General features: G+C 47.7%; 1 protein-coding gene across 8 annotated transcripts in view; it reads left to right on the top strand.

Moving 5' to 3' along the window:
• Pax2 (paired box 2) overlaps positions 1–26,842 on the top strand; it is a 77,062-nt gene that overhangs the window by 27,235 nt on the left and 22,985 nt on the right. For 4 of the 8 annotated variants that reach the window (XM_074078509.1, XM_020177679.2, XM_074078511.1 and 1 more), the window contains 3 exons: positions 2,190–2,275; positions 3,682–3,801; positions 9,553–9,621. In XM_074078509.1, coding sequence (XP_073934610.1) covers positions 2,190–2,275; positions 3,682–3,801; positions 9,553–9,621 — 275 coding nt within the window. The remainder of the gene's footprint in view (positions 1–2,189; positions 2,276–3,681; positions 3,802–9,552; positions 9,622–26,842) is intronic. The other 4 variants (XM_074078512.1, XM_020177683.2, XM_020177680.2 and 1 more) reach the window with 1 other exon arrangement.

The following is a 26,842-nucleotide window of genomic DNA, read 5'->3' as shown; positions in this document are numbered from 1 at the left end:
GGCAACTTTAGTCTGTCCCTCTTCACTGGTTCTCCCTTATCAATCCACAAAAATATCCAGATCTTTCCTCTCCTGGAGTGTCCTGTGTATACTCCTTGACCTGTCAGTCCTCTACTCCACACAACACTCTCCTTTTATTGCCTCCCTTTGCTCCCAGACGCACCCTGCCTGGTCTGCCTGGTTCCTGCTTCTATTCAGCCACAAGGCTGAGATTATTCTCCCCACTGTCAGTAATGGCTGCCCTAATCCCCAAATGTGTACCTCTTCTTATTCCCAATTCCCTTCAGTCTTTATGTCACAGATGGCACTGCAGATTATCATCTTAAAACATTATTTTCCATCAACTTAGGTGACGTGTCCTGCTCAGCACAGGTTCTGCCTATGTCCACTCCTGACACCTCTCATCCATCTCCACACAACCTTCTTAAATCCCTTCTTGCTGGGTCAGCTCATGCCTGGCTGTGTCCTCTCACATTACTGCATATCCAGGACCAATATCACCACTTCCTTCCTAAACCAGTCCCCTCCCTGTAACCCTATTCCTGACAATGACATGTACCACCAAGCTTCCAGTGACACAGAACCAAGGTTTTAGAGCCATGGTTGACTCCAGTTAGTTGCCAGTTTCTGGCCATTCTGCCTCCACAGATACTTGCAGGTTCTTCCTTTTATTTCCTGAGACCAGCTCCTTATCAGATCATGCCTGGTGATTGCCTTCCTAGGAACAATCAGTTTATACACGTCCCCTCTAGCTTGAGAAATTTCTCATAGCTTCAGACCCTCTAAGCCTGGTTCCTATGTTGGGAGTAGCAACATAATTTAGGCTTTGGAGACTGAATTTGGACTCTGTTCTAAGCAGCAGTGTGAGTTTTAAGTAAGCTGCCTAACCATTGCAGGCCTTGGTTTTCATTCTGCAAAATGAGGGTAACAGCATCTATTTTAGAGGTTGTTCTGAGAATTAATAAGAATATATATGAGTAATATGGATTATATACAATATTGGCATATAACAGATGCTTAATTAGTGGAAAATAGCTGTTTTCATCATCACATCCAAATTTTCAGCCTTATTTCCTCTTCCTCTCTTACATATCTCCACTGTTCCTGGATGACTGGTCTAGGCATTAACCCTCAAAACTACTTGCTTACTTGGCTTCCATGCTTCTGTCCTCCTCCAGCACCTGTGTATAATACCTTTCCCTCCCATTTGTTTATCTGAGATTCCTTCTATAAAAAAAACACCTGGGGTTAGAGGTCTTTAGTGATCCTATAGTCCAGCCTCTTTATTTTATAGTTTAAGGAACTGAGGCACAGAAAACTTGAATTATGAGCCTGAGGCTATGTGGACACTTGCAGCCTGTGTCCTTTCAACTGCCTTCTGTGCCTCTGAACTCAGCCTAACTCTGCTTTGGAGATCTGCATCAAGTTCCACCTCCTCAGTCACTCCTTCCCCAGCTTCCCCACCTTCAAGGGGTGGCTCTTCCTCTGCATCCTCTGGCACTGATTGCTTCATCCCCCTGGGTTACCTAGCATTCTTTGGATATAAGCCACCCCCTGCAGCTTTCCAGCACTGGGGGGCAGCCTGCAATGGCTTAGCAAAAGCTGGTTAAAACTGAGTTGGCTCATGGCTTGCAACTCACCTGGCTGGTTGGGGTGAACTTGGCTCACGAATCCTATGGCCCAGCCCTTCCCTGGCTACTCTCTTTAGTTTGGGATATGGGGAAATTACCACCCCCTCCTTGACTCAGGATGACTACTATAGGATTCCAGTTGAAAAGCTAGCTCCAAAATGACCTCCGACCCAGGAGGTCCTGGTACCAGGAGGTGTATATGTGTGATTGAGGAGGGTAAGGTAGACAACCAGCCACCAGGGTAGTCCCCATCCCCAAAGAAAGAGAAAAGATGCTGTGCTCTACTTGGTTTGTCACCCTATCCTTGCTACCAAAACTCAAGCCACAGTTCAGATGGTGCACTGAGCAGCACAGGAAACAGACTGCGTCCCTGAGAGCTTCATTAGGTTGGATTGCAGAGCTGACAGGAAGGAAACCATGTCTTCCAGCAATTGGGTAAGGACAGGAATGCAGGCCAGACTGGTGAAGATGGAGCTAAGGAGTCTGGGAGGACCCTTCCTCAGGCCAGGCCAGGCACTGGCCAGGGTGATGTGTGATGCTGTTGTGATGCTGTTGCAGGATCATCCGGACCAAAGTTCAACAACCTTTCCACCCAACGCCGGATGGGGCGGGGACAGGAGTGACTGCCCCTGGCCACACCATCGGTAAGAGGGCATAGGGAAGGGGGGAAGCTGGTCTGGCCCAGGGAAAGCCAGGAAACAGATCAGCCCTGGGAACTGCCCACTCCAGTGAGGTCCAGGGCCCACCATGTTTCCTAATCTCTCCTCTCTCTGAGCTTCTAGGATCTCCCCAACTGAGATTAGTTCACTGCGATGGGTCTCTGTTTCCCACCTGTCCTCTGTCCTGCCTTAGTCAGTGTCTGCCCCACCGTCCCCTCTCTCTCTCCCTCAATGCTTTTTTCTTGTAGCATTACTTTTTCTTCCCCTTCCCTCTCTCTCCTGCCCTATCATTTTGTTTTGTCTTATTCTCTCTTTCTGTGTCCCTCTTTCTTTCTTACTCCAGCTTTGGTTGTTTTGGACTATCTCCCCTGATCTCCTTGTCTTTCCACCTCATTTACATTGTAGCTCTCTGACTCTCTCCAGCCTCCTTAGTTCTCAACCCATGCTCAGGGTCTCTCATAGATATGGTCAGGCCTGCCAGAACACCTGCTGACACTCTTTCCTGCCGCCATGCATACACACAGTGGCTTCTCTTTGACCCAAGGGCACTTGGTACTGCTATTGCCATAGATGAGGCTTGAGGCTCGGGGGACTGGGATGTCTGGGATATGGTTAAATATTTCCTGCTGTCCCTCTTCGCAGCCATCCTCTTCTCTCTAGACCAGTAAGAAGTAGAACTGGCTGGTCCCAACTCTCCCAGAGTTGGCAGGCCTAGGTTACAGAGTTTTCTGGGAAGGAGGATTGGGCCAGGCTATACCTGAGCTGATCACGGCAGAGTGAATGGGTTCACAGTTTGTCCCCTGAGGAGGAGCTTAGGAACTTCTCAAGTGATTTCAAGACCAGAAGCAACTGGGATAGAGGACTGTGTACCCCCGGGAAGCATCAGGACCTGCTTTGTGCCTCCCAGAGCACTAGAGACAGATCTTAAAAAGCCTCAAACTCTAAATCAGGGCTGGTAAAGACTCTGCCCGGGAGACTAAGGAACAACGAGCTGGGGTTTGTGTGGAAGGATTCACCCAGCCTGAGGATTGGATGAGCTGCTCCAAGAGACAGAAGCCACCAAGACTTTTTCTAGACTGAGTCAGTCTTGGGGTTTTCTGGGCCTGCACTCCATTATTTTTCAGGGAGGGAACTTGAGGACTCAGTTAAACCCATACGTCATAGAGAAGGCCTGGTTGACTGGTCACCATTTAGTGTAGGCTGGACAGAAGTAATAACAGCTTGAACTGTATGTAGGAATGCATTTCCTCTCTTTAGCCTCAGAGGAAGAAGGGGAATATGGGCTCCTCATTCCTCCTTCTGTCCTCTGCTTCTTTCTGTCCCAACCTTGGGTCTTTGGCCTACAATTACAACTGCTATTCTGATGGCATTTCCTCCTTCCTCTTGTCCAGTTCCCAGCACGGCCTCCCCTCCTGTTTCCAGCGCCTCCAATGACCCAGTGGGATCCTACTCCATCAACGGGATCCTGGGGATCCCTCGCTCCAATGGTGAGAAGAGGAAACGAGATGAAGGTAGGGAGGAGGGAAGAGGTTCGGCTTCCCTTTTGCATGCTTTGTCCTTGGACTCAGAGCTCCGGTTTCCGCCTGGCCTCGCAGCTGCTCTGCTGTGAGATCAGTTTTAGTAGCAAAGCCCAGGTATGCCCACTGTCCTGCTGGCTCCTGGAGAGAGGGAGGGAGGCTGCTGGTGGGGCCACCAGCTTCACCATCTGCTCAGCCCTAACAGCCTCACCTTCCTCTGGGATGCACCCCAGCTATCCCTGTGGGATGCCAGGATGAGAGGCATGAACCATTTACCTTGACAAGATTTTGGAGGTTGGCAGGGGGAGGGGACAGCTGGTCTCTAACTCAAGGATGAAAAGCCAGCCTACTTTGTCCTCACTTGATCCCAATCCATCAGAAGGTAGGGAATGACATCATATGCAACCGGCCCTGGGGTCACTTCTCTGTAACACATGTACACTGCTTCCATTAAAACCACTCAGGGAGCTGGACATGGAACTTCTCTCTACTCTTCTCCATTAGAGTGGACACACATGGCTCCTCACTGGCCCTTCCCCTCTTTCCCCTGGCACCGTCAACAAGTAGCCAGACTATTAGGCTGCAAGTTAAAGGGAATGGGAAATGAAGAGGAAGATGGGAAGAAAGAAAATAAGGGGAGAGAATGATGGAGATGAACTTGGGCAAGGTGTTTTTTAAATACGACAGCACTGGGAGTCCCTTGGTGACCATCTGGTTCTCTTCTGATATATGAGGCCAGCGTAAAGTACTGATCGACCCAGACAAGCAGAGACACCAGTGCCTCAGAACTGCTTCCTGCTCCAATTTCTCACATTCCCAGCTAGGAAAGTAGTAACCTTTTGGTCTTTGCAGGATATAGGATTTTATAGTTATCTCCCATGACCTAGTCAGAATCCTTCCTAGAGAGGATAAAGAAGAGCTGAAGATACATCCCATTACCCCAGGATAGTCCCATTTATGCCTGTCGACTGTACATCTGGGCCAGGCAGCATCTTTTTTTTTTTTTTTCTTCTTTCAAGAATGTCTTGCTTGGGCAATAAGTTCTATCCCAAGCATCAACAAGCCCTTGGTGGGAGAAGCTTGGGTAAAGACCAGAAAAGAAGGACAAGGCTGACATTCCATGGGCCACAGTCTGGGTTCTTCAGGCATAGGCAGAGAGAAAAGAATGTGAGAGCCCTGGCCTCTAGCAGAAGGGACAGAGTGTATAGGAAAGGCCTAGGCCTGGCAAGACAGTGATGACCCTGTGCTGGCCTCCTTCCAGAAGCCCTAATGGCCTCGTTTCACAGGGAAACAGCTTGTCTGGCTCTATTTCTCCTTCTTCCAAAATATCCAAACCCATTTGGCTGCCACGGCCTTTGCCACTCACTAAATTTCATTGTGGTTGTTTTGGCGGCGGCCCCTGATGGGCAGGGGGAGGCTGAGTGAAAGGCCCTAAGTCCAGTTCTCCCTGGGGTTTCCCATACTCAAGCCTTAGCCAAGCTCCCTGGCACCCTGAGTGCTTTGGTAGGAGTCTGCCTCAAACCCTAAGGGTTTCTCTTTAGCCACCTGCCTCGTTTAGAGTGTGAGATGTCCAGGGAATTGGAGAGGCCACAGAAACTCCTCTGTCTTCTACCCAGTTGGCCTGCAGTTGGGGCTGTGCATGTCTTTTGTTGCCTAGGCTTTGATGGGCCATGAAAGGAAGCCAGGCGTAGGGACGCGCTATCCTGAGGCTGTGACCACCCAGAGCTGGACAGGCAGGCCTAGAACAGAGTGGTCTCTTCTCTAAGCAGTTGCTCCCATTCATTGTTTTGAGTCACTTTAATTCAGTGGCTCTTTCTGCCCATCAACTTCAAGAAAGGCTTGGTGCAGAGGGTCCCCAAGCAGAACAAGATATAATACATGTCCTTAAGAAGCTTATACTCGAGAGCTGGCAGAGTGCCTCAAGTGGTAGAGTGCCTGCCTAACAAGTGTGAGGCCCTAAGTTCAAACCCCAGGACCACCAAAAAAAAAAAAATCAATAGAAGAAGCTTATACTCTAGCAGAGGAAATCAATAGAAGAAGCTTATACTCTAGCAGAGGAGAGAGCCTAAAGGCCATCAGATATGGTACTGGAGGAAGTCTGGTCTGGCCCTGGGAGCTGAGCATGGGGAGGGAACCTACTGCCAGGAAGCGCTGTTCTTTGAGAAGGGGCCTGGATAGTGGAGAGTAAGGAGAGTGTTAAAGACAATGACTGCCTGATATTCTACCTGAAAGAGTAAGCCTTGTGACCAGAGGCCCTGGGGCCAGCAGAGGCTGAGTGGCTTTGGCAGGGGTGAGCAGGCAGGAGGGGAATGATGGGAGGCAAGGTCAAGGAGATGGTTAGGGTCACAGGAGGACTGCCATCACTGGGCCATGTAAGGAGGGTGGGCTTTTTTCTGAAGGCAAGAGTAGCCCAGAAAATGGGCAAGGGAGGGACAGGGGCAGGGTTGGATTGGGGAGGCTGATCCTCTAGCAGAGTGACAGCCATGGCAGCAGGGAGACAGTGTAGGAAGTCAATGAAATTTTCAGGTGAGGGATACTGAGGACCTTTGAGTTTCCTCTTAAACACTTCCTGCTGGACCTAGCCAGGTAGCAAGAAGGATTTGGGGCCCTGTCCTTTTTCATTGGAGTTCTCTCGCTCTGACTCCCCCTCCTCTCAGCTTGCCCCAGGCATGATGGAGCTGCCCTTTCCCTGGGCCAGGCCTGATAGGAAGGTCATCCCTCCCTGAGCACCACCCCACTCTTGATCCATAGGACCCAGGTAAGAAGGGAGAGGAGGGGAGAAGTGAGAGCAAAGGGAGATCTGCACAGCCATCTTCCCCTCCCCCGCTCCAGAGGCCTCCAAGCTGGCAGGCCCAGTTTGCATTAGGGAGCAGCTCAGATGATTAAGAATAGGGGAGATAATTATGTGTCAAGATGATGTAGCCCAACTCTGCAGTCAGGCCAAGGTAGCAAAGCAGCTGGCAGGCCAGTAGCAGAAGGAGCCTGGGTATGGCTGCACAGACACCTAGGTGTGTCCTTCAGCTCTTGGGCCAGGACTGCAGGTGAAAGGGAAATTGACTTGGGGTACTGCGATGGGACAAGGGATGCATGTCCAGGGATTAGACCCTAGAGGGAGTGGAGGGCCAAGCACATCTCCCTCCAGGTGGACCCTGGATGTGCTGGCCACACTGGCCTTCTTTGACCTCAGGCACTGGGGCATCTCCCAAGAAGAGTCATACCCTAAGGGCAAGCTAGGCCTTCTCTGCCCTCCAGGAAGCTGCTCTAACTCCTGCCTCTGGGTACAGCACAGTCTATTCTTCAGCTCTAACAATGTCACGGTGGTGGGCATTAGCGAGGATAATCACTGCAGTGTGTGCTGGCATTAGTGGAGACAATCCCAGCAGCAGTTATTGGTGTTCGCGGTGATAATACCCAGAACGTTACTGGCACTGGCACTCGGAATATGGGCAGTATTATTCGTCTCTGCAGCAATCATATCCATGGAGGTATTTGTAAAGGGTTCATCAGCTGTGACTGGGGGGAGGGGAGAGCTAACAGTGACCATGGGCTGCTTTAGACTCTTTCCCATGCCTTGGCCTGTAGAAGTATGGAAAACCCAGACTTTTCTCAGAGAAATGTGCCACTCGAGAAGTTTTGACCCCTCTCTCAGGAGTCCAGGAACTCCCAAGAAGGAAACAGGCAAACAAGCCAGGGAGAGATAGGGAAGTCAGGTCATGAAGCCTAAAAAGGAAGTATCCCCATTTGGTACCCTTCTCTTCTTAGCTGCAATTATGCATGGGTATACTAAGGCTGGGTTCCCTGGATAATTGAAGGGACATGAATTCCCTGAATGTTACATACCTTGGCTTCTATGGCTGGAAGACAGAATTGTACTGTTGTAACCAGGCTGAAAAACTGAAGTTCAGGCTGGGAGTGTGACTCAATGGTAGAGCGCTTGCCTAGAATGCACAAGGCCCTAGGTTCGATCCCTAGCACTGGGTGGGAGGACGACAGAAAACCTGAAGTCCTTTGCCTTCTCCTCATTGCTTTCCACTGCAGCCCAGAGCACTGCTGTCTGTCGGCGGCAGTGCTCAAACACAGAGCAGTTATATAACTTGTCCAAAAATCCAAATGAAGTCATGTGGTAAGAGCCTGCTGACCTGTGTGAGGAGGTGTGTTGGTAATCATCCTTCGAGGTGTGGGATTGCAGGGGGCTGTGGGTTTGCATTCCATTAACTAGATGCGCAATGAATTGTGCAGTTGAGGGTGCCAAGTTGGTGCGTTCACAGGCAGGACTGGTTGCATGGCTGCAAAAGGCCAAGTCCTGTCACTGCTTTTAATCACTCCCTTCTGCTTTGGATGAAGCTGTAACTAGAAGAAGCAGTTTCTTTCCATAGTTAGTTTCCCTTCTAGAAGTCTCCAAGAATGTTGGTCAGGTTACACTTGGAGCAAATGAGGGAAATAAGCTGTGGAAATGAACAGCACCAACTCTTGCCTAGGAGCCCTGGATTGAGGCAAGAGAAGGCTATAGAATCTCCCACCAGGATGGAAGGTGGAGGAGCAAGACCAGTGTATAGTCCTGGGAGCCTGGCCTGGCCTGGCCTGGCAGAGTGGCTCAGTAGAAAAAAATGTGAGCTCTGAATTTGTATCCTGTTGCCACTCACTAGCTTTGTGATCTTGGAGCAGTCACTGAACCTACACCAGCTCACGTTTCCCCTCTGTAAATTGGAGATGTAACAACACTTACTTTCTGAGAACTGTGGAGAGGATCGCATGAGTTCATGGATCTAGAGTTTTGAGCTGACACCATCTTAGAAGATTGTGCATCTGAGAAAGAAAGCCTAATTGACAGACATAGATTTCACAGGGAAATGACACTGTGTCAGAAGAAAACTTAATCGGTACCCCCTGCTCTATAACCTTGGTGGGGCTCCTAGTAACTATGGAGGCCTTTAACTGATGCTGGGGTAAGCTGACCTAGATGGGACCAGTGCAGTTAGCCTTAACCTGTGCGGTTGGGACAACTTTTGTCCATCTGTACCTGTTCATTTGCTCTGCAGTTATTCATAGGCCACATGTCATCCTTTAGCCCCCACAGGCATTTTTTTGTGTGTAAATAAATATAAGACCCCCTTCTTTTTTCTAATATGGGGGCATCACTTCCTCTATTCATCTGTGTACATTTCTGCTCCCACATGCAAGTTTACTTATTTCTTTGGAAAATGTAAGCTTGTTTTGTGGACCTATATATGTATCCCCCCCCCACTATGGTTTATAGGAGTATGAGTATGTGTGTATATTCTGTCCCTCTGAGATCTTTGGGTCTAAGAGGATGTGAGATGTCACATGTTGGGAAGGTGTGAAGTTTTCTGTCATAATGAAATGACTTTGAAAAGAGTACCAATGTGACCACCAGCACCAGTGACCAGGGAGAGCCCTAGGCCAGGCCTGAACACCTTGAGTGTCCACTGACCTGGTTATAGTTGTGCATATAGAGTTTGGCCCCAAGGGCCTGTAGAAAACACTCTATATCTGTTGACAAATGGATGGGTTGGCCTGAGCCAGGGATGACTTGAGCCCAAGGCTAGGGAGACTGAGGCTAGGAACAAATCCTTACCCACTCAGGCCATGTAGAACTTATGGTTCAGAATCCTTGAAACCCTTTGAAGAGGAGCCTGGTCTCCCAGTCTCGGAGTCTGGCCCTCATCTTCAACCTGCCTGTCTTTCGGGATCTCTCAGTGTTTGTCTGTCTCTCATTTGCTCTAGTCGAGGTATACACTGATCCTGCCCACATTAGAGGAGGTGGAGGTTTGCATCTGGTCTGGACTTTAAGAGGTATGAGGGCCAGAGGGAACTGGTGTGGGGGTCAAAGGGAATAGCTTGGGGGCGGTGGTAAGAGAAAATTCAGAGATTCGGTTCTTAAGGGCAGAGAACAGAAAGGAGGCAGAGGCTTAGGATTCCACTGGGAACCCAAGAAGCTAATAGAGTCTCCCAGCCTGGATCACTTCCACCATGGGGGTTTGGGACTGAGGCCTGGTGGCCTGGAGGTCAGGCACTCAGTAGACTGGGGTAGGGGAGTTTTTCCAGCCCTTGGAAAAACAAAGAGCAGATCGGGTAGTAAAACAAAAGCAAAGGAGACCTGGAAGCACCTGACAGCCCTAATTCATCACGGCCCAAGTTTTTTCCTGTGTTCCCATTATATTTGTTTGTAAAAGTGGAAATCAATTTTGAAGGTAATTTTCTGGAAAGAATGGAAGGGAGGTGGGAGGGCCGGATAAGGCAGAGATGGTAAAAGGAAAAATTTAGGCCAGGCACAGCCCAGGGGCAGCTCTTGGCAAGGTGAAAGAAAATTGCATATTCAATCTCCATCCATGAATCTCCCTCACTGCTGCCCGCCTCCTGCTTGAAAACAATGAAGGCTTTTTCCCAGCACTGGGCAGGGCCTCGGTATCAGCCTCACTTTAACTTCAGGGTCATTAATTCCCTGATTATTGAAGGAGAAGAGAGGGTTGCAGCATCGTCAATTCCAAAGTCACCCCCCCCCCCAGTGTGATCAGGCACTGGCTGGGGCAGCAGGGTGAGGTGAGGTGTTGTTTCAGAAGTGGATGGGGAGAGAGGAAATGGGGGAGCCACCTGGACTGGGGGGCAGGAAGCCAGGAGGAGGGTGCAAGAGGCAGTCATTACTACATACCTCTGTTGTGTTGTTATTGCAAATTAAAAGTAGCATGTTCCACTCCACAGCTATCTTTGGGGAGGGAGGGGTACTGAGGGAGGTGGGGGATCTTATCATTGCTTCTTCAGCAGACCAGCCGTGGTGTCACCGTGTGAGGTGACATTTGAATTTACAATTCCGCTGAGAAAAGCCATTAATTCACAAATTAACATTTCTCCCTCTCCCTCTCTCTTTAACACTCTCTCCCTCTCTCACATGGATGTGCAAGCAATTGAAAAGACAAAGGAAATAGCCTTAAGGAAGAGACTTTACTGCTAGTCTGTCTGTGCTGAGATTGCTCCCCCTGCTTCCAGATAGATAAACCAATTACCTGAGCAGCTCTGCTCCTGGCCGCCCGTGATCGCCTCCTTTTGTAGACTGCCTCCATGGCTGGCTTACACTTGGTGTATCTCATTAATGGAAACCAGGCGTGCCCTGGTCACCAAGCTCTCTTCCCAGTTGTCTTTTGGAGGGGCAGTGGGAGGAGAGCCAGTGTCAGAAAAGGCAGGAGAGGAGGGCTCTGGAGAAGAGGAAAAGCTGCCACTGCCCAGTTGCCCAGGCCCTGGGTCTTTAGTGCAGTCTGACATGTTGGCAGAGTAGTGGGGGAAGTGTGCAAATGAGTGCTACAGGGTGGGTAGGCTTGCTTTGAGCTGAGCAAACTGGGGATGGGCAGGAACCTGAGTCTGATGCTCTCAGTGGCCTTTGGTACTGGCACAGGGAGCTGGTGGAATCAGAGCGAGATCTGAGCTCATCCTCCATGGGAAGAGCTTGGGGACGTTTTGCTGAATATGCACTATTTTAGTGGGACGGGATGCAGCCTGAAGGAGCTGGGAGGGATGCTGAGGAAGGCCCGAAGACATGATGAGATAGCACCATATTGAGTAAACAAAATGAGGTTGCACTGATTCCTTAGCCTAAACCCAGCACTTGGCCACTATTATGTTTGCTTACTGCCTAATCCTCACACACACACACACACACACACACACTCACACAGCTATCTAATTTCATTCTTAGAAAACAGTAGTCCCCCTTATTCACAAGGGATACCTTCCAAGATGCCCAGGGAACTTGAAATCATGGATGGCACCCAACCCTATACATACTTCACTTTTTTCTATCCATACTAGGAAAAATTCTAATTTATAAGTTAGGCACAGTAAGAGATTAACAATAATAACTAATAATAGAACACTCATACAGTTGATCTGATAGCTGAGATAACTACTAAGCAATTAGCGGGTACAGTGTGGATACACTAAACAAAAGGATGATTCACATGCCCAGCTTAGGAGGGTGCACAGCTTAAAACTTATGAATTGTTTATTTCTGGAATTTTCCATTTAATATTTTCAGATTGTGGTTGACCCTGGATAACTGAAACCAGAAAAAGGGAAACCTGGAATGAGAAGGGACTAAAGTGCCTGTGGATTATCCTGGGATACATGGTTTCACACACTATACTATCTAACATGTGTCACAGACTCTGTGCCTCATGGGACAGGTCCTGTGGAGCCCAGAAAGCAAAATTGCACATACCTACTGTCTGGACAAGTGCCTGAGTTTAATTGATTTACAAAGCTCAGCCTACATTCATTTTCCAAGGGAATATTTAAAACCTGGGTAATGTCAAGTATTAAAAAATTAAAGTTCAAAGATCTACATACGATACCAGAAAAATGAACCACACTCATGATGATAGCATCTTCCTGGTAACCAGGGAAATTCGATTGGTCATACCTGGGGGGGAGACTTTTCGATCTTAGTTGGATCACATATTTTAGCCAAACTCTCTGGGTAATGTTGACTACAAGCCTGCTTTACACTGATGTGTCATTCTACAGAGGTAGACATAGGTTATGTCCATGTTTTATTAAGAATCTTTACAGCAGTCCCTGTGTGCAGGTGACTTAAGTTTTTGGGTAGGCAGTACCAGAGTTTAGCCATGGCTGTGTGGGATTGACAAAGGTACCTGAATTTGTCCATAGATTCCTGCATTTGTAACAGTACTTAGTTCATGCTCTTGTGAAGAATGTCTTATTTGAGGGAGTGTTTTGAGATTTAGCACAAAACAGTATGTATTTTTTCATACAGAGCTAGAAAATCAGAATCAGAATGATTTTCTAGAGGGGATTGTATGTGTCCCTTCAGCCCTGGTCGCTGGGTATGGTATGGGTATCACACATTCCTCACCAAAGGCTGGCAGGTTCTCCACCCGACTCCTGTGTTTGTACCCTCTCATGAGCCCCCACATCAACATATAACTTTGTGTCCTGGTGTTCCCCTTGGCAACTGCAGTCCAGCCCTGCAGGTCTGCATCGCTCTCTCCCCTCCCAGCAAGGGCACCTAGCTAGAAATTCACCACCTCAGCTGTGCCCTTCTCCCCCAGAAAGACTGTGGATATAGGAGGGAGGAGCCAGGTGCAGAGCTGTCCCAAGAGGCATGCTGGTCTTAGGCTCACCTGCCTGATGTCTCCTCCTCTGCAGACCAGCAGGCAGCAGGAAGGGCAGGCACCTGGCATGGGACCCCTTAGAATTGGTTTGGAGAGAATGAAGGGATGGAGACACCCAGGATTTCTGCCAGAGAAATGGGTCCTGGCAGTCTTCTCCACTGTTGGAAGAATCCCCAGAGAAGGATCTCTTCCCACCATACCTTCCTCAGGGCTGTGGTGGCCTTGGGGCTCTCTCAGAACCTCCTATTCTGCCCCTTAGGGGGTGGAAAGGACAGGAGGTCTGTGGGAGGGCGGGGCCTGGCACAAGGGCTGGGAGACAGTCATGAGCCTCAGAGCCGCCTCAGAGCAGAGTTGCAGCAGAGCCAGTAATTCAAACCATCCTGACCCTTCGGTGAACCCGAACCTGCTGACCTTGACAGCACCAGACAAGAGGCCTCACAAACCTCAACCTGCTAGAGGCCCTGCTTCTCTCCCTCCCTTCCTTAGAGCCTTGTGGCCCAGCTTCCAGGTGGAATCTCATTTAGCCATCCTCATGAAATGTCAGCATCCCCTCCCTCCCTGAGGCTGCCCACCTGCTTCAAAGCACCCTTTGTGATCATCTCAACTGGAGACAGGGCACAGGCATCTCCTGGGTCTGTCCAGGACCCTGGCTGAGGCCCTGTCCTGAGTGCAGAGGAGAGGACCTTTCACCTTTTCCCTTCTTAGCCTTAGACCTCATCTTTTCGGGACTAGCTGTATTGTATGTGTGTGTGGTGTGTGTGGTGTGTGGTGTGTGTGTGTGTGTGTGTGGTGTGTGTGTGTGTGTGTGTGTGTGTGTGTGTGTGTGTGTGTGTGAAGTCTGGGTGCACACAGGGGCAGGGATAGAACGTGATGGAGACAGAGTGACAGGGGAGGGAAGCAGCCCCAGGAACCTGCATTAAAGTAGATGCAGTTTATGAAGTTTATGCTCTCCTCCTCGGGAGAGCTGGATTACATCCAGCAGCCTCTCAGAGCCTGCCAAGCGCCTCCTGAAGCAGAAAGTGTAGGCAGGAGAGCAAGCAAGCCAGTGACAGAGGAGAGACGCACGGACACTAGCAAGTGTACGCACACATGCGCATCACCTGAGGCTGTGGCAGCCTGGGAGGAGGCCCGGGAAGGAGGGATGCAGATGGTGTGTTTGGGAGGAGTGACTCCAGGAGCTCCTCTTTCCTCTCTTCCCTTCCCACCTGCTGTCTCCATCCCCTTGGGCAATACGGCCAGCCCAGACACTTGGCCTGTATGGGCACTGGGCAGCCTGGCAGTATGATAAACTGAGCTGAGGTCAGTGTGGGCCACCTGGGGCAGCCAGCTCTTGGAAGCCACGCAGGTGAGGGGCATGTGGATGGTGGCCTTGGCAGTGAGTATGAGGTCTAGGGAATAAAAGAGACCAGAATGTGGTACCATTGGGTTTCCTGGAAACCTGTCTCTTCTTCTGATACTGGGTGTGGAACAAGTGGGTACCTTGTGGCTACTGAAGGCACACTGGAGTCTCTTAAGGAGAAATGATTCAAGACCTTTTACTTTTCTCTGAGAATTCAAAGGAAATGAATGACTGACAAGTTGAGGGCATGGGAGCTCTCAGAAGGATTTGTAAGTTGAATTGTCTGCCCTCCCAGACCCTTCTTCCTGTGCACAGCACATGGTTCTTGCTTATGTGCTCTAGCAATAAGTAAGTGGGTCAGGATCCTTGACTTACAAGGAAAGAGGCATGTGGGGGAGAAAGTGACCAAAAAGCATGCAGCAAAGCCTTTACTCTTGCCTGTGGGAGTGGCAATATCAGGTCATTTGAGCCTGTGGCTTCTGTGACATACCTCAGCTGGAACAGACTGAGAAGTTTCTCTCTTGCCCGTTTCTGGGAACTTCATGTCTGTGTTCATATTCTTCCAGGAGCTGAGACAGAGGGCTACAGGGACAGGGCCATGCAACGGCAGAGAAGGTAGGGAAGAAGCAGGTAGGAGGGAGGGCAAAGGTAGGCAGAAATTGCTGATTGTGGAGGATGCCCTGGGCAACCAGGAGATGCCAAGCATAGAACGAGGCAGAAATTGGCCAAGGATGGCCTTGGCCCTTGCTGTCCCCTGTTCTCTCCTCTGTCCTCCCCCCCCAACCCTCCCCTCTTCCCTCCACACATCTTTATTGGTTCTGGTAATAGTGTTGATTTGCATGTCAGGCAAAGCCTTACTACACGCACAAAAAGAAAACCCTAGCCATGGCAGTGTGGCAGTGTCAGCTCTCGCTGTTGTTCGACAGTGTAAAATTAAATTAATAAAGCCCCCAACACAGGAAAACATAACAGGAAATTAATGGCCTTTACTGTCGCTCTGATGCAGTCATTTGCAACCCTGCTTTCCGCACCAAAGACTTCATAAATGCAAGCAGTTTCTCTAAACAAGCATACTTAGGGCGGCCTGGTATGTAATTTTTCGCCTTGCTTGTGTCCTTTGAGCTAACAAAGCCCCCTTTCCTCCTGGCTCCAGAGAGGCTTCTAACTGGTTCTGGCCCTGGCTGGTACCCAGGTGGGGGCAGCACTAAGCAGAAGGCCCCACGCCCTGCTGAGAGCCCAGGAAGGGCAGAAGGAGGGCTGGAGTCATTCAGCAAGCCCTCCTTGCTCACCAGCACTGCAGACTGGCCAGCAGAACTGCACACCATGTGCTCCCAGGCAGGGAAGTGGATCACCAGGGAATTCCCCCACCCACACCCAGGGCCCACCCTTCCCCTCCTCCATATGTCTGTCTGTCTTCTCTCTCCCATTACCTGTGTGTTCTCTTTCCATTGCCTCTGGCCTTTGCCTCCATTTCCCCTGTCTATACCCACTCAGCATCCTTCACTTCTTCACATAAGGGTCACACATTTAGGCTGGCTGAGCCTCACCAGTGGGTAATCTGGAGGCTGTTCTTTGTGGGGAGAGCACAGAGGAAGCTAACTTATTCAAATAAGTAGGACTGGGGCCATGGCACAAGTGGTAGAGTGCTTGCCTAGCAGGCTCTAGGCCGTGGGTTTAATGCCCAGTACCACAAAATGGGAAAAATAACTGTGCTAATACAATTTCTTGGAGTTCTAGGTTCCCTGACTTCCCCTATTCCCTACAGGTTGGTTAGGAAATATGAGGGCCCTGATGGTCATCTAGACCATCCCTCTGTCTTTGGGCGGATTTCAGAGCTAAGAGTCTGTAAGTTTGTTGTGGTAAGTAAGTTGATGAAATATTGAGAACACTCAGCTTTCCTCTTTGGGGAGTTTTGTATCAGTATGGGCTCAATACTGACACATGTGCTGGACTCGAGGGAATCGCAGGAGCGTGCAGTCTGCTGGGAAGACAAGGCCTTCACACATCACACAGCTGGCTAGTCATTAAGTGTTGAACCCTGTGGTTATGTGTTCAGTAGGAGTACCGGGAAGTGGCTAGAAGAATAAGCAGAAAGTGGGACTCACGCCTGGGAGCCATCTTCATCTTCCCATGTGGAAGGAACCCAGGGACTGGACTGAGAGTGACAAAAAGGCAGAGTCTCAGATTCTTAAGGATCATCCAGTCTTACCTCCCATTTACCATAGAGCTCTCCCTTCTACCTTGCCTGAGCATATGACATAGATGAACAATCGCCACTGTTTGCAGCTCTGCTTTTTTACTGAGTCAGTATAGAATTGAGGGAAGAGCACAGGGCTTGGAGTCCAAATGTCTGGATATGGATAGGGCTCCACCTCCACTTCTTACTTGTTTTGGGATCATTGCCTATTGACATAATCTGTCAGAATCTTAACTTTCCTCATCTGTAAAATACATAGAGATCATGATTTTTATCACTAGATAAGTGGGTAGTGATAAAGACCTCCATTTGCCATCCTTTCTCCCTTCACCCCTTCTCTTCTTTCCTTCCATCATTCTACCATATCTACTGAGCACTTGGCAAACTCTGGACTGAGTTCTGGGTAGATGTCAGCTTCTCACACGATGTGGTCCCTGCCCTTGAGGGAGTTCCCTCACCAATCTGGTTACCCATCTCTGAATTCATTCTTGAAGGTTAAAGTCCCTCTTAAATGAGTGCTGAACCCTAGAGACAGTCCAGCCAATGCCAAGTACATGCAGTGGAACCATTTCCCCTCTCCCGTCTGGAGACTCCACAACCATAATGTAGCTTAAGATTACATTCGATTTTTTTAGCAGCCGTGTCAGACTCAAGCTCATATTGAGCTCGTGGTCAACTAAAACCTCGAGATCTTTTTCACATCAATTGCTATCAAGCCAGGTCTACCCCATTCTGCACTTGTGTAATTGATTTTTTTTTAACCTAAACATAGGGCATTCCATTTATCCCTGTTGAATTCCATTTTGTTGGTTTGGGTTCTTAATTCCACCCAATTAAGGTCATAAGGATGTCTTCTATATGATCATCCAAATAGTTTCTTTTTCTTTTGAAAGTTATTTGCCTTTTAAATAAAGGAAAGTGCATGGCCTACCAGTGGAGACTACCCTCCTGGCTGCAATAAATGGATACTTTAGGTATGATTGAGTCCATCAGCCATCAACCATATCATTTTTCTTAATTTTGTCCATAAAGCTAGGAAGGAGATTGTTTGCCAAATGTTAACATTTACTACAGCCACAAGAATTTCCTTAGTTGATCAGCTAAAAAAAAAAAAAACAGTTTAAGTTGATGAGCAAACTGAATGCCTGCTGTATAAAGCATGGTGGGAGTCATCCATGGGGGTAAATGTGGCAGTCCTTGACCTCAAGAAGAGTATTGTCTAATAGGGAGGCAGATGTGAACATCGCTTTACCAGCAGAACTTGATCAATGCTATGACCGAGTCTACAATGAATGTTTAAAAAAAACAAAGCAGTTTCTTCCAACCAGAGCAATTGGAGAAGTCCTCATGGGGGTGGCACTTGATCTAAGCATTGATAACAAGTTACTGTGCCACAACTTATGCTTCATGAGTGCATACAGGCTCTGGGGTATCACATTTTCTTTCCTAGTATTCACAGATTAGCTACGAAATAACTTCTTTTAAAAGCTATCCAGAGCCCGATACTGAATTTATTGCAGTGTTGTTTGCATAATCTTACTGAAATCCCCTTTCTGCAAGACAGGATGGCATTGGGTTTTTCACTGCCTCACTCCTTCCTAAGTTCTCCCAGAGTCCTAACATGAATGATCTGGGAAAGCTAGCTCAATTGAAATGGTTCAGGAAGGGTTACCTGCCAGCTGTTCTCCTGCCAGGGAAGCAGTGCCCTCCTGCTGGTCACATTTTGAAGATGATTCTTTTTTGGTGGAGACATTCTACGTTTTCTCTCCCCTTCCTCAGTATTAGCTCTTCTTCCCAGGAATTGAGCCTAAACCCGTTTCTCCAAACAGGGCAACCCCCAGGCTCATTTGTTGTTGTTGTTGTCACAGCTTATTTCGAGCTTTTGTCTTCCTGACAGTTGCATGCTACTCTCATATCCATCTTTGGTTATGGTCCCTCCTTCCATCTGTTCTGTGCCCTTTATAAGAGGAAAAAAATAACTTTTGTCTGATTGTAAGTGTAATACATGCTCATTGGAAAATATTTGGAAGAGACGGTAAATTTCTAAAAAATTACCCATAATCTTACCAGTAAGTGATAACCACTGTTAACATTTGGTATGTATTTTCCTCTTTTTTTCCTGTGCATATATAACTTTGTGTATATAATTTTTAATCAAAATTGGAATGATACTGTATATTCAGCTTTGTGTCTTACTATTTTCACTTAACATTCTATAGTGCCATTTCACATATCATTGCATATTCTTTGAAAACATGATTTTTTAATGGCTGCATAATCTTCCATTGTTCGGTGTACATGTCCTTTTAAATTCTAGGCTCATCATATTTTAAAGCTTAGCTGTGTGCAACAAGGGTGATTTTCTTTAAATGTCCTTCTCTTTCCACCCCTCCCCTACTCCCATTCCCTTTACTTTGTTAGGTTGATTTTTTTTTTTTGAGCTTATGGAGGCAGAATTTCATCTTTAGAGCATCCTGTCCTTATTGAATTATGTTCTCTCTTAGAATCTTCTTTGTCATCAGGTCCCATGTCCGTTCTTGCCCTCCACATGCGCAGTTTGCTCTCTTCAAGTGTGATTCTGCCAGTGCCCTTTTCCTGTGCTACTGTCAACTCTAGGCAAGGTTGCCTTCTCCCCAGGCCCCCACCACTTCCCTTTTATCCATTTTTCTTTCTTGGTCAGGATTAAGCCACCTGTGGTAGTGGAAAAGCCTCTAAACTAGGAGCCTCAGTTCTCATTCTAGCGTTGACTAGCTTTGTGACATGGGACCATCCCCTAGCATGTCTGAGTCTGTTCTTTGTTGTTGTTGTTGTTGTTGTTGTTGTTCTGTTTTGCTTTGACTTTGTATCTCTAAGAGGGAACCAGGTTAAATGATCTCCATGATACTTTCTACCTATGAAATGTGAATGACACTGAATTCAGAATAGCCATTTCTATTGTTTCTTCTTTTTCCTTCTAAAAGGTAAAATGTTGAGAAAGCAAGTTATGGATTTATCAATTTTTGCTTTTAGAATTCTTTTCAAGAAATCAACCAACATTTAAGACCACCTGCCATGGTATTAGATCCTATGCTAGGTTTATAAACAATTAAAAATAGGATAGCTCAGTAGAAAACATTTAAAAAATGACTGTGACACATATCGTGGTTACGTTTGGCTCTGCCATTTACTGGCTATGGACAAGTTGCCTTTCCTTGACAGCCCTCAGTTTCTCCAGATTCTGAGCTTAGCTGCCAGAGGCAGATTGCCTGGTCTTTAGCTCTGGCTCCTCTATCTCTTGTTAATGGCATCCATCCATGTGACCTTGGAAAAGTTCCTCAACCTTTGCACTTCCATTTTCTCATCTATGGCATGAGGATAATAATTAAAACTTCCTGTTTAAGTTTTTCTTGTGGAAATTAAATGAGTTAATATATATAAAATTCTTACATGAATGTCTATATACAGTAGTGCTTAGTAAAGGTTAGTCGCTGTTATGCTAAAGATTAAATCAATGTGTGTTGAGCATAGTGTCTGGCATCATAATAGGAACTGCATCCACTTTAGTTATTATTGTTTCTACAACAGAGGTTTGGGTAGATAGCTATTGGAACATAGAGAAAGGAGAAATTAATATTGCTAAGGAAGGAGTTAGCAACCCTCTTGTGTTTATCTGAGGAAGCTAAATCCAGACTTGTCCAAGGTCATACAAAAAGTGAGCAACAAAACTAGGGTCCCCAGAGCAGTCAGTGTCCATAGGGGTAAGCGGCTGTGAATGAGCATAGCAAGCCCAAAGTCAGGAAAGCTGGCAGCTACCACCAGTCTCTCAGCCTGTGATGAACCCAGTGAGTGTTTAGAAGCTGGGCTTGGTCAAGGATAGGAGGTGGTTTGCCAGGGCTTTGGGGCTGGGCAGACTTGGTCTTGCCAGAGCCAAAGCTTTGAGCCAGATTTCTAAGGGTTTCTTCATGCCTGCCAAGGTTGACTTGGGGTTCATGGCCAGGCCAGACTCATAGGTTGCCCAATTTGAGCCAGGAAGCAATAGAGTACATCATCCCATCTCCCAAGCTGGCCCTCTGGGGCCCCTTGCAGAACACTGCAGCATCACAGCCTCCCTCTGCTCTGTCTCCTCCTTTCCTGCCTCCTTCTTCCTTCCATGCTTCCCCATCCTCCTCTCTTCTGCCCATCTTTTCTCCATCCCTTCTTATTTTCCTTCTCCTCATTTCACTCCCTCACATTCCTTTCCTTTCTTTTCTTCTCTACTCTCCTTTCTGCCCCCTCTCTTTCCCATTCATTCCATCAGTGCTCATCTTCTGCCAGTCTGGAAGGCAACCCAATTCTGGGAGTAGCCCTGTTCCTCAATGTCCCAAACCTTACTGCCTGTTCCTGACCAGATGGGAGGCCCCGGGGTGCAGACCAGACCTTCAGGTCCTGCCTGTTGTTTTGCTGCCGTGGGGGTGGGGCTTGGCCTGCACAGGCAGGCTGCCCTGAATGACAAGCGGGGATATTGATCGAATTCTGAACTCAGCCCAGCCGATAGAAGGTAATTAATGACTCCATTTGCCTCAGTACTGGGGAGAACAATTGAGTTTGAAACTGCAACAACTGGCAGCTGGGGGGGGGACCAGGGGACAGCTTGGGTGTGAACCCCACTGAGGGAGAAGGTAGGATGTGGAAAAACTAAAGTAGACAGATGGGAGCACAGACCACCACCCAGAATGGCCAGAGCCCTCCCCTAGCCACTGCTCCCCCTTCCTCCAGGTTTTTCTCTCTCTTTTCTTCCTATATCACTTTTTGAGGTCATTTGCTGCCTGTGGATGAACATCTCCTTTCCCCAAGATTGTTTCTTGCCAGCTGTGAGATCTGTGTATATTTTGAATGCTACTTGAGCTTGTTTCCTCATTTGTAAAATTGACTAATGGTATCTCTTTCCAAGTGACCTGTGAAGACTACAGGTAACATGTGGGAAGTACCTCGAACCTGCTAGAACACAGAAAGTGTGCAGAAAATGATGGCTATAAAGATGTTGAGGATGGGATAAAGGCAAATTTGTCCCACCAGGTAGAGTAGGCTTTGCAGACAGACATCCCTGAGTTCAGATCCAGGCTTTGCTACTTACTAACTATATAATTTTGTTTCTCTGAGACTATTTCCTCATCTGAAAAGTGAATGATTAATAATAAGTACCCCATAAAGTTGAACAGACTTAATGAGAGTAGGTGAAAGCTCTAAGAGTATAAGATTCCCCTTACATCTTTGTATTTGTGCTTGGAAAACTGAAGTTTCTAAGTTTTAGTGCTAGAGTACGTGCCTAGCATGGATAGGTCTTGGGTTTGATTCCTAGCACCACAAAAACAAAAAACAACAAGAAAAAAAATCCTGAGATTAGTATAGTTTTTTGATATACTTAAAAAAAAAAAAAACCAGTCTTTTCAAATGCCTAATCCTAGCTGGACGCTGATGGCTCATGCCTGGAATCCTAGCTACTTGGGAGGCTGAGATAGGGAGGATCACAGTTCTAGGCCAGTCTGAGCAAATAGTTCACAACACCCCCATCTTCAAAATAATCAGAACAAGAGGAACTGGAGGTATGGTTCAAGTGTTAGAGCGCCTGCTCTGCAAGTGCAAAGTCCTAGTTGTTCAAACCCCAGTCTCACCAAAAAACAAAAAACAAACCTAACCTTGGGTAGACAGACCTCGCTCATCTCATCCTGACTTTGTAGACTTCCAGTAGCCTGGTGTCTTCTAACCAAAGAAATGGCATCATTCATTCTGTTTAGTCCAACTACCCTTTCAGTCAGTGCATGACTCCCATCTACTTGTTATCCTTTCACAGGGACCACTCGGGGATGCAGGTTGAAAGTAAACACACAAGGAAGAAAGAACATTCTGTACCTTGTCTCTAGCCCTCAACCTGCTAAGACCTCACAAGAAAATCCCACTTGTGACTGGCCAGAGCAAGGGTTCTGGGCTGGAGTGAAGGGTGTGAGGTAGGACTCTGCTCCATAGCAGTCCAGGAATAGATGGGGAGTGACAGGCTGAGTGAGTAAGGTGGTCAGATCAAGGAGTAAAAATTTTTATTTTTCTTTCTTTCTTTCCTTCTTTCTTTCTTTCTTCCTGCCTTTCTTCTTAACTTCTTTTCTTTCTTCCTTCCTTCCTTCCTTCCTTTCTCTCTCTCTCTCTCTCTCTCTCTCTCTCTCTCTCTCTCTTTCTAGTGCTGGAAATCAAACCCAGACCCTTAAGCATGTTAAACTTGTGTTCTATCACTAAGCCACACCAACTTCAAGACATTTTTAATAATTCTAGAAGTAGTACATGCTTATTGCAAAAGCCTAGACAATGTGGAAAAAACTTAGACAAGAAACAAATAAAAATCGTTCATGATCAGGAAGTGACCACTGTCACCTTGTCAGTGGCAGTTCTTCCAATCAAGATGACCCTTGGTTTTATTGTTCTATTTGTTTGCATGAAGGCCTGAGCCCCTGGCAGTGGAGTCGGGTGGTCAGCACTGTTGTCTATCGGCTCAGCTCACAGATGCTTACAGAGTACCTTCCCTGTGCCAGGCTCCCTAGTGGATGTGTCCTTGAGCCAGCCACTTACCCTCACCTAATCTGTACCTCAGTCACTTTGCACCTTAGTTTCCTCACCAGAAAAAAAGGAGATCACAATTCCTACCTACCTTGGAGAGTGGTTGGGAAGGCCAAATAACCTAAGGTCCATGAAAACTTTGCATTAAGCACTAAACAAACATGAAGCAGTCAGAGAAGACAGTATGTGTCTTGTTCTCCTTGAAAGAATAAATTATGTCAAAGTTTTAGCTCAGCAGTTTAATTAAATTAATTTATTTATATCCTGTCCATGTTCCAAAAAAGAACTTGTGGCTACTCACCCTCACACTGTTGTGGAGAGAGCACCTGGAATGGACTTTAGTCCTGAGAGTTCTCCTCCCCAGTTGTGTGATCTCAGACAAGTGGCCCCACCGCCTCCACTCCCCCAGCTAGATTTCCTGATTACAACATGAAGAATTTGGACCAGATGTGCTCTAATTATCTGGACAGTCTGTGCTCAGCCAGCACACACCACAGGTTTTGGGCTCAGTATAGAGCAGGGGGCAAGCAGAGAACTGGAGATGCCTTGAGAAAGACTGTGCATCTGAGGGGACCAAGCCCTCCTCAGCAGAGCCCTTGGGTTTGGCACCTAGAAGGAAGGCTCTGAAATCAGACAGACCTGTATTCAAATCCTGACTGTCATCTCGCTGGATGGCTTTGGACAAGATGCTTAACTTTTTGCCTCAGTTTCCTTATCTGTAAATGGGTACCACAGAACTTATCTCACAGGAGTGATTAAATGAGCTCTAAAGTATAGCAACGGCATGTGAAACTCTTTTTTTTGGAGGGGGGTTGGTTTTTGTTTTTTTGAGATAGCATCTTGCTAGGTAGCACTGGCTGGCATGGAACTTCATATGTAGCCTAGGCTAGCATCAACTTTCAGTCCTCCTGGCTTAACCTCCCCAGTACTGGGATTACATGTGTGTACTACCACATCCAGCTATAGAATTCTTTTCTTTCTTTCTTTCTTTCTTTCTTTCTTTCTTTCTTTCTTTCTTTCTATCTTTTTTTGTTTGTTTGTTTGTTTGTGGTACTGGGGGATTGAACCCAAGTCTTTGTATCTGCTAGGTAAGTGCTCTACCACTGAGTCACATCCCTAGCTTTGTGTTCTGCTAGGGTAGCTGGGCAGGGGACAGATGTACCTGGCTCTGTGGGGTCTTCCTACACCTGTAGCAACTGCATTGTTCAACCTCAACCTAAAAACATGGCCTGAGAATTGGAAAGGAAATTGGAATAACATTGGACATATGGACACCATACTTTAGCCCTCTTAGTGCAGGGAGTCCAAATGTAGATCCTCTCTGACCCCTGTCCTTAAGCAGCCTCTGTTACCTGCTTTGGACGGCAGCTCTGTGCTCTAAGGCTAAATTCTCTCCTAACGGGTAGCCCAGTGTACTCTGTCTCATGGCTTGAGCACTGTAGGTGAGCAGGATGGTGTGGCTGAGGGTGAAAAGGGCCTCCAGAGTTGATGCTGCTACAAGCTATACAGCAGTGGGACTTGCCTGACAAGAAACAACTGAGTATCCAAGGTGTCAGACCAATCAGGTAGCCAGTCCCAAAACTTTCTGCCAGGGATCTGGTTGTAAATATCACCTAGGAGAGTCTCATTCATTCTTTCTATCACTTATTGAGTACCTACTATGTGCCATATCTGGCACTGGAGCTACAGAAATGCATCAGCCATCATCCCTGCCCACAAGGAGGCCACAGCCTGGCTCCTTGGCAAAAGGGGGCTGTCAGGTGGGGAATCCTCTTTGGGATGGATGCTGTTTAACCACTCCTACATGTTCCTTCCATGCTGAATCTAACACTTAGATCAGGACCTGCTTCTACCTCTGCCTCTATTTAGCTCAGCTCTATCTTCAGCCCTTCCACATCTGGGCATAGCAGTGGCCCCTTCCTCTTCCTTACAGGCACCTTTGATACTCTGCCTATGGGAGGTGCCACCCCAAGCATTCTCTCCATCTCGGTCTGGGAGGGCCTCTAGGTGGTCAACCTCATTTATAAATTATAAATGAGGACAATAGCCTCATTTATTTTCCTTTTCTGTTCTTTTTGTTCTTGCTTTTTTCTTATCTGCTAATCTCCTTTCCCTCCTCTTTCCTGTACCCTCTCAGCCTCCCTCATCCAGGCCTTGGTCTGTCCTCTGTAGCTGGACACCCAGGCAGCAGTGACAGCAGACCCAGCTGGTTTCATTCCTGTGCCAAGTTTCCTCTCCCCAGCCAGCACCTCCCTGGCTTCTGGTGTGAGAGGCTTCTTCCTTTCCTCCTCCTGCTTTCTGCCTTCCTATGCTCTGGGCTTTCTTCTTCCCCAAGCTTTTCCTCCTTGCCCTTCCCACCCTCCTTTCCTCACTCCCTTCCTACCTGCTCCCTTTGGCTTCTTTCCTCCCTTCCTTCCCTCTCTGAAGGAATGGTAGCGCCCTCCTCTGGAGTGAGCCACTGCAGCCCCTAGGGCCTGTGGCTAGCTGAGTACAGGGTCTGCCTCCCTGTCACCAGCAGGGCACCGCCCTCTCCCTGCCCTGAGCTTCATCTTCCTGTGTCCCCATAACTTTCTTTGTGCTCCCTCACCATTTATTATGACTGCTGCCTGGTGGCCTTCCTTCCCCCTTGGAGAGGCTCCTCAGGCCTTCTCCATCCTCTGTGGGCTGGGCCAGGTAGGGGTTCTCTGTGCTTTCATCAGTCACTTTATTGTCCTGCTCCTTTAGCACCTTCTTGCTACCCACCTCCCCCCACCTTCCTTCTCTTCACTCTTCTTCCAGTCTCTGTCTCCGCCTCCCACAGCCACCTCTTCCAGTAGCAGGCTTCCTTTTGCCTTCCCCTCCTGCCCTCCTTTCTCTCCCTTGCCGTCTCTGTAACCTGTCTTACCACCAGGGCCTGAGTGTAGAAAAAAATAAATAAATAAAAAGGTCAGTGAGTAGAGGGAGCAGCAATAACCCCTAAAACAGTACTATCAGTGGAACATGATTGATCAATTGAATTCCATAGCGGCTGAAAAATGTGGGATTAAGTAGTGTATTATACGCACAATGAGTTGAGGCATGATGTTCATTTCAAGTTCATTTCGCCGGCCTCTGCCACCAGATCAGGCAATCAATAGGGGCAGCAGATATCATATATCACCTCTCTGCGGGCTGGGAGAGAGCACCATAATCTCTCGCAAATTTAGAGTGACAGATTTGTCAAGATCTGAAGGGCCCCTGAATAAATGAAGGCAGAGAGACTCCTCCAGCCAGTGACCTGAGGACAAAGCTCCAGTTCAGCCCCTACACACACACACACACACACACACCACGTGCACACAAACACATAATGCATGCACACACACACACTTACACAGCATGGATGAGCCAAACCACACACAGGCGTGCACAGAAACCTACACAGAGGCATGATATATGTCCTGACACACGTATGCATGTACACACCCACACACATAACATGTGAATGCATGCTCACAGACAAATGCACATTCTACTCCCCATTTGGTGACACTGTAATACCATACTCAAAGACCCTTGGTGCCACCCTCTTCAGTCCTGACGGCAAGGTGGCCCAAAAAGGTGGGAGGGCTCTGGGAAGAGAGGATTAGACACATGGAACATGCAGATAACTCCAAGCAGGGAAGTTCGGCTGACACACATCCTGGAAAAACAAATAATCACAGGAGAAACGGGGGGTGTGGCTCACACACCCCTTGCAGACGCACACACACACATATGCACTCCCACCCTTTCAGAAAGGTTCTTACTCTGTCATTTAAACACACAGAGACCCTT

This window comes from Castor canadensis, chromosome 7 (assembly GCF_047511655.1).
Source record: "Castor canadensis chromosome 7, mCasCan1.hap1v2, whole genome shotgun sequence".
NCBI classification, from domain to species: domain Eukaryota; kingdom Metazoa; phylum Chordata; class Mammalia; order Rodentia; family Castoridae; genus Castor; species Castor canadensis.
This window is presented reverse-complemented; position numbering and strand designations above follow the sequence as displayed.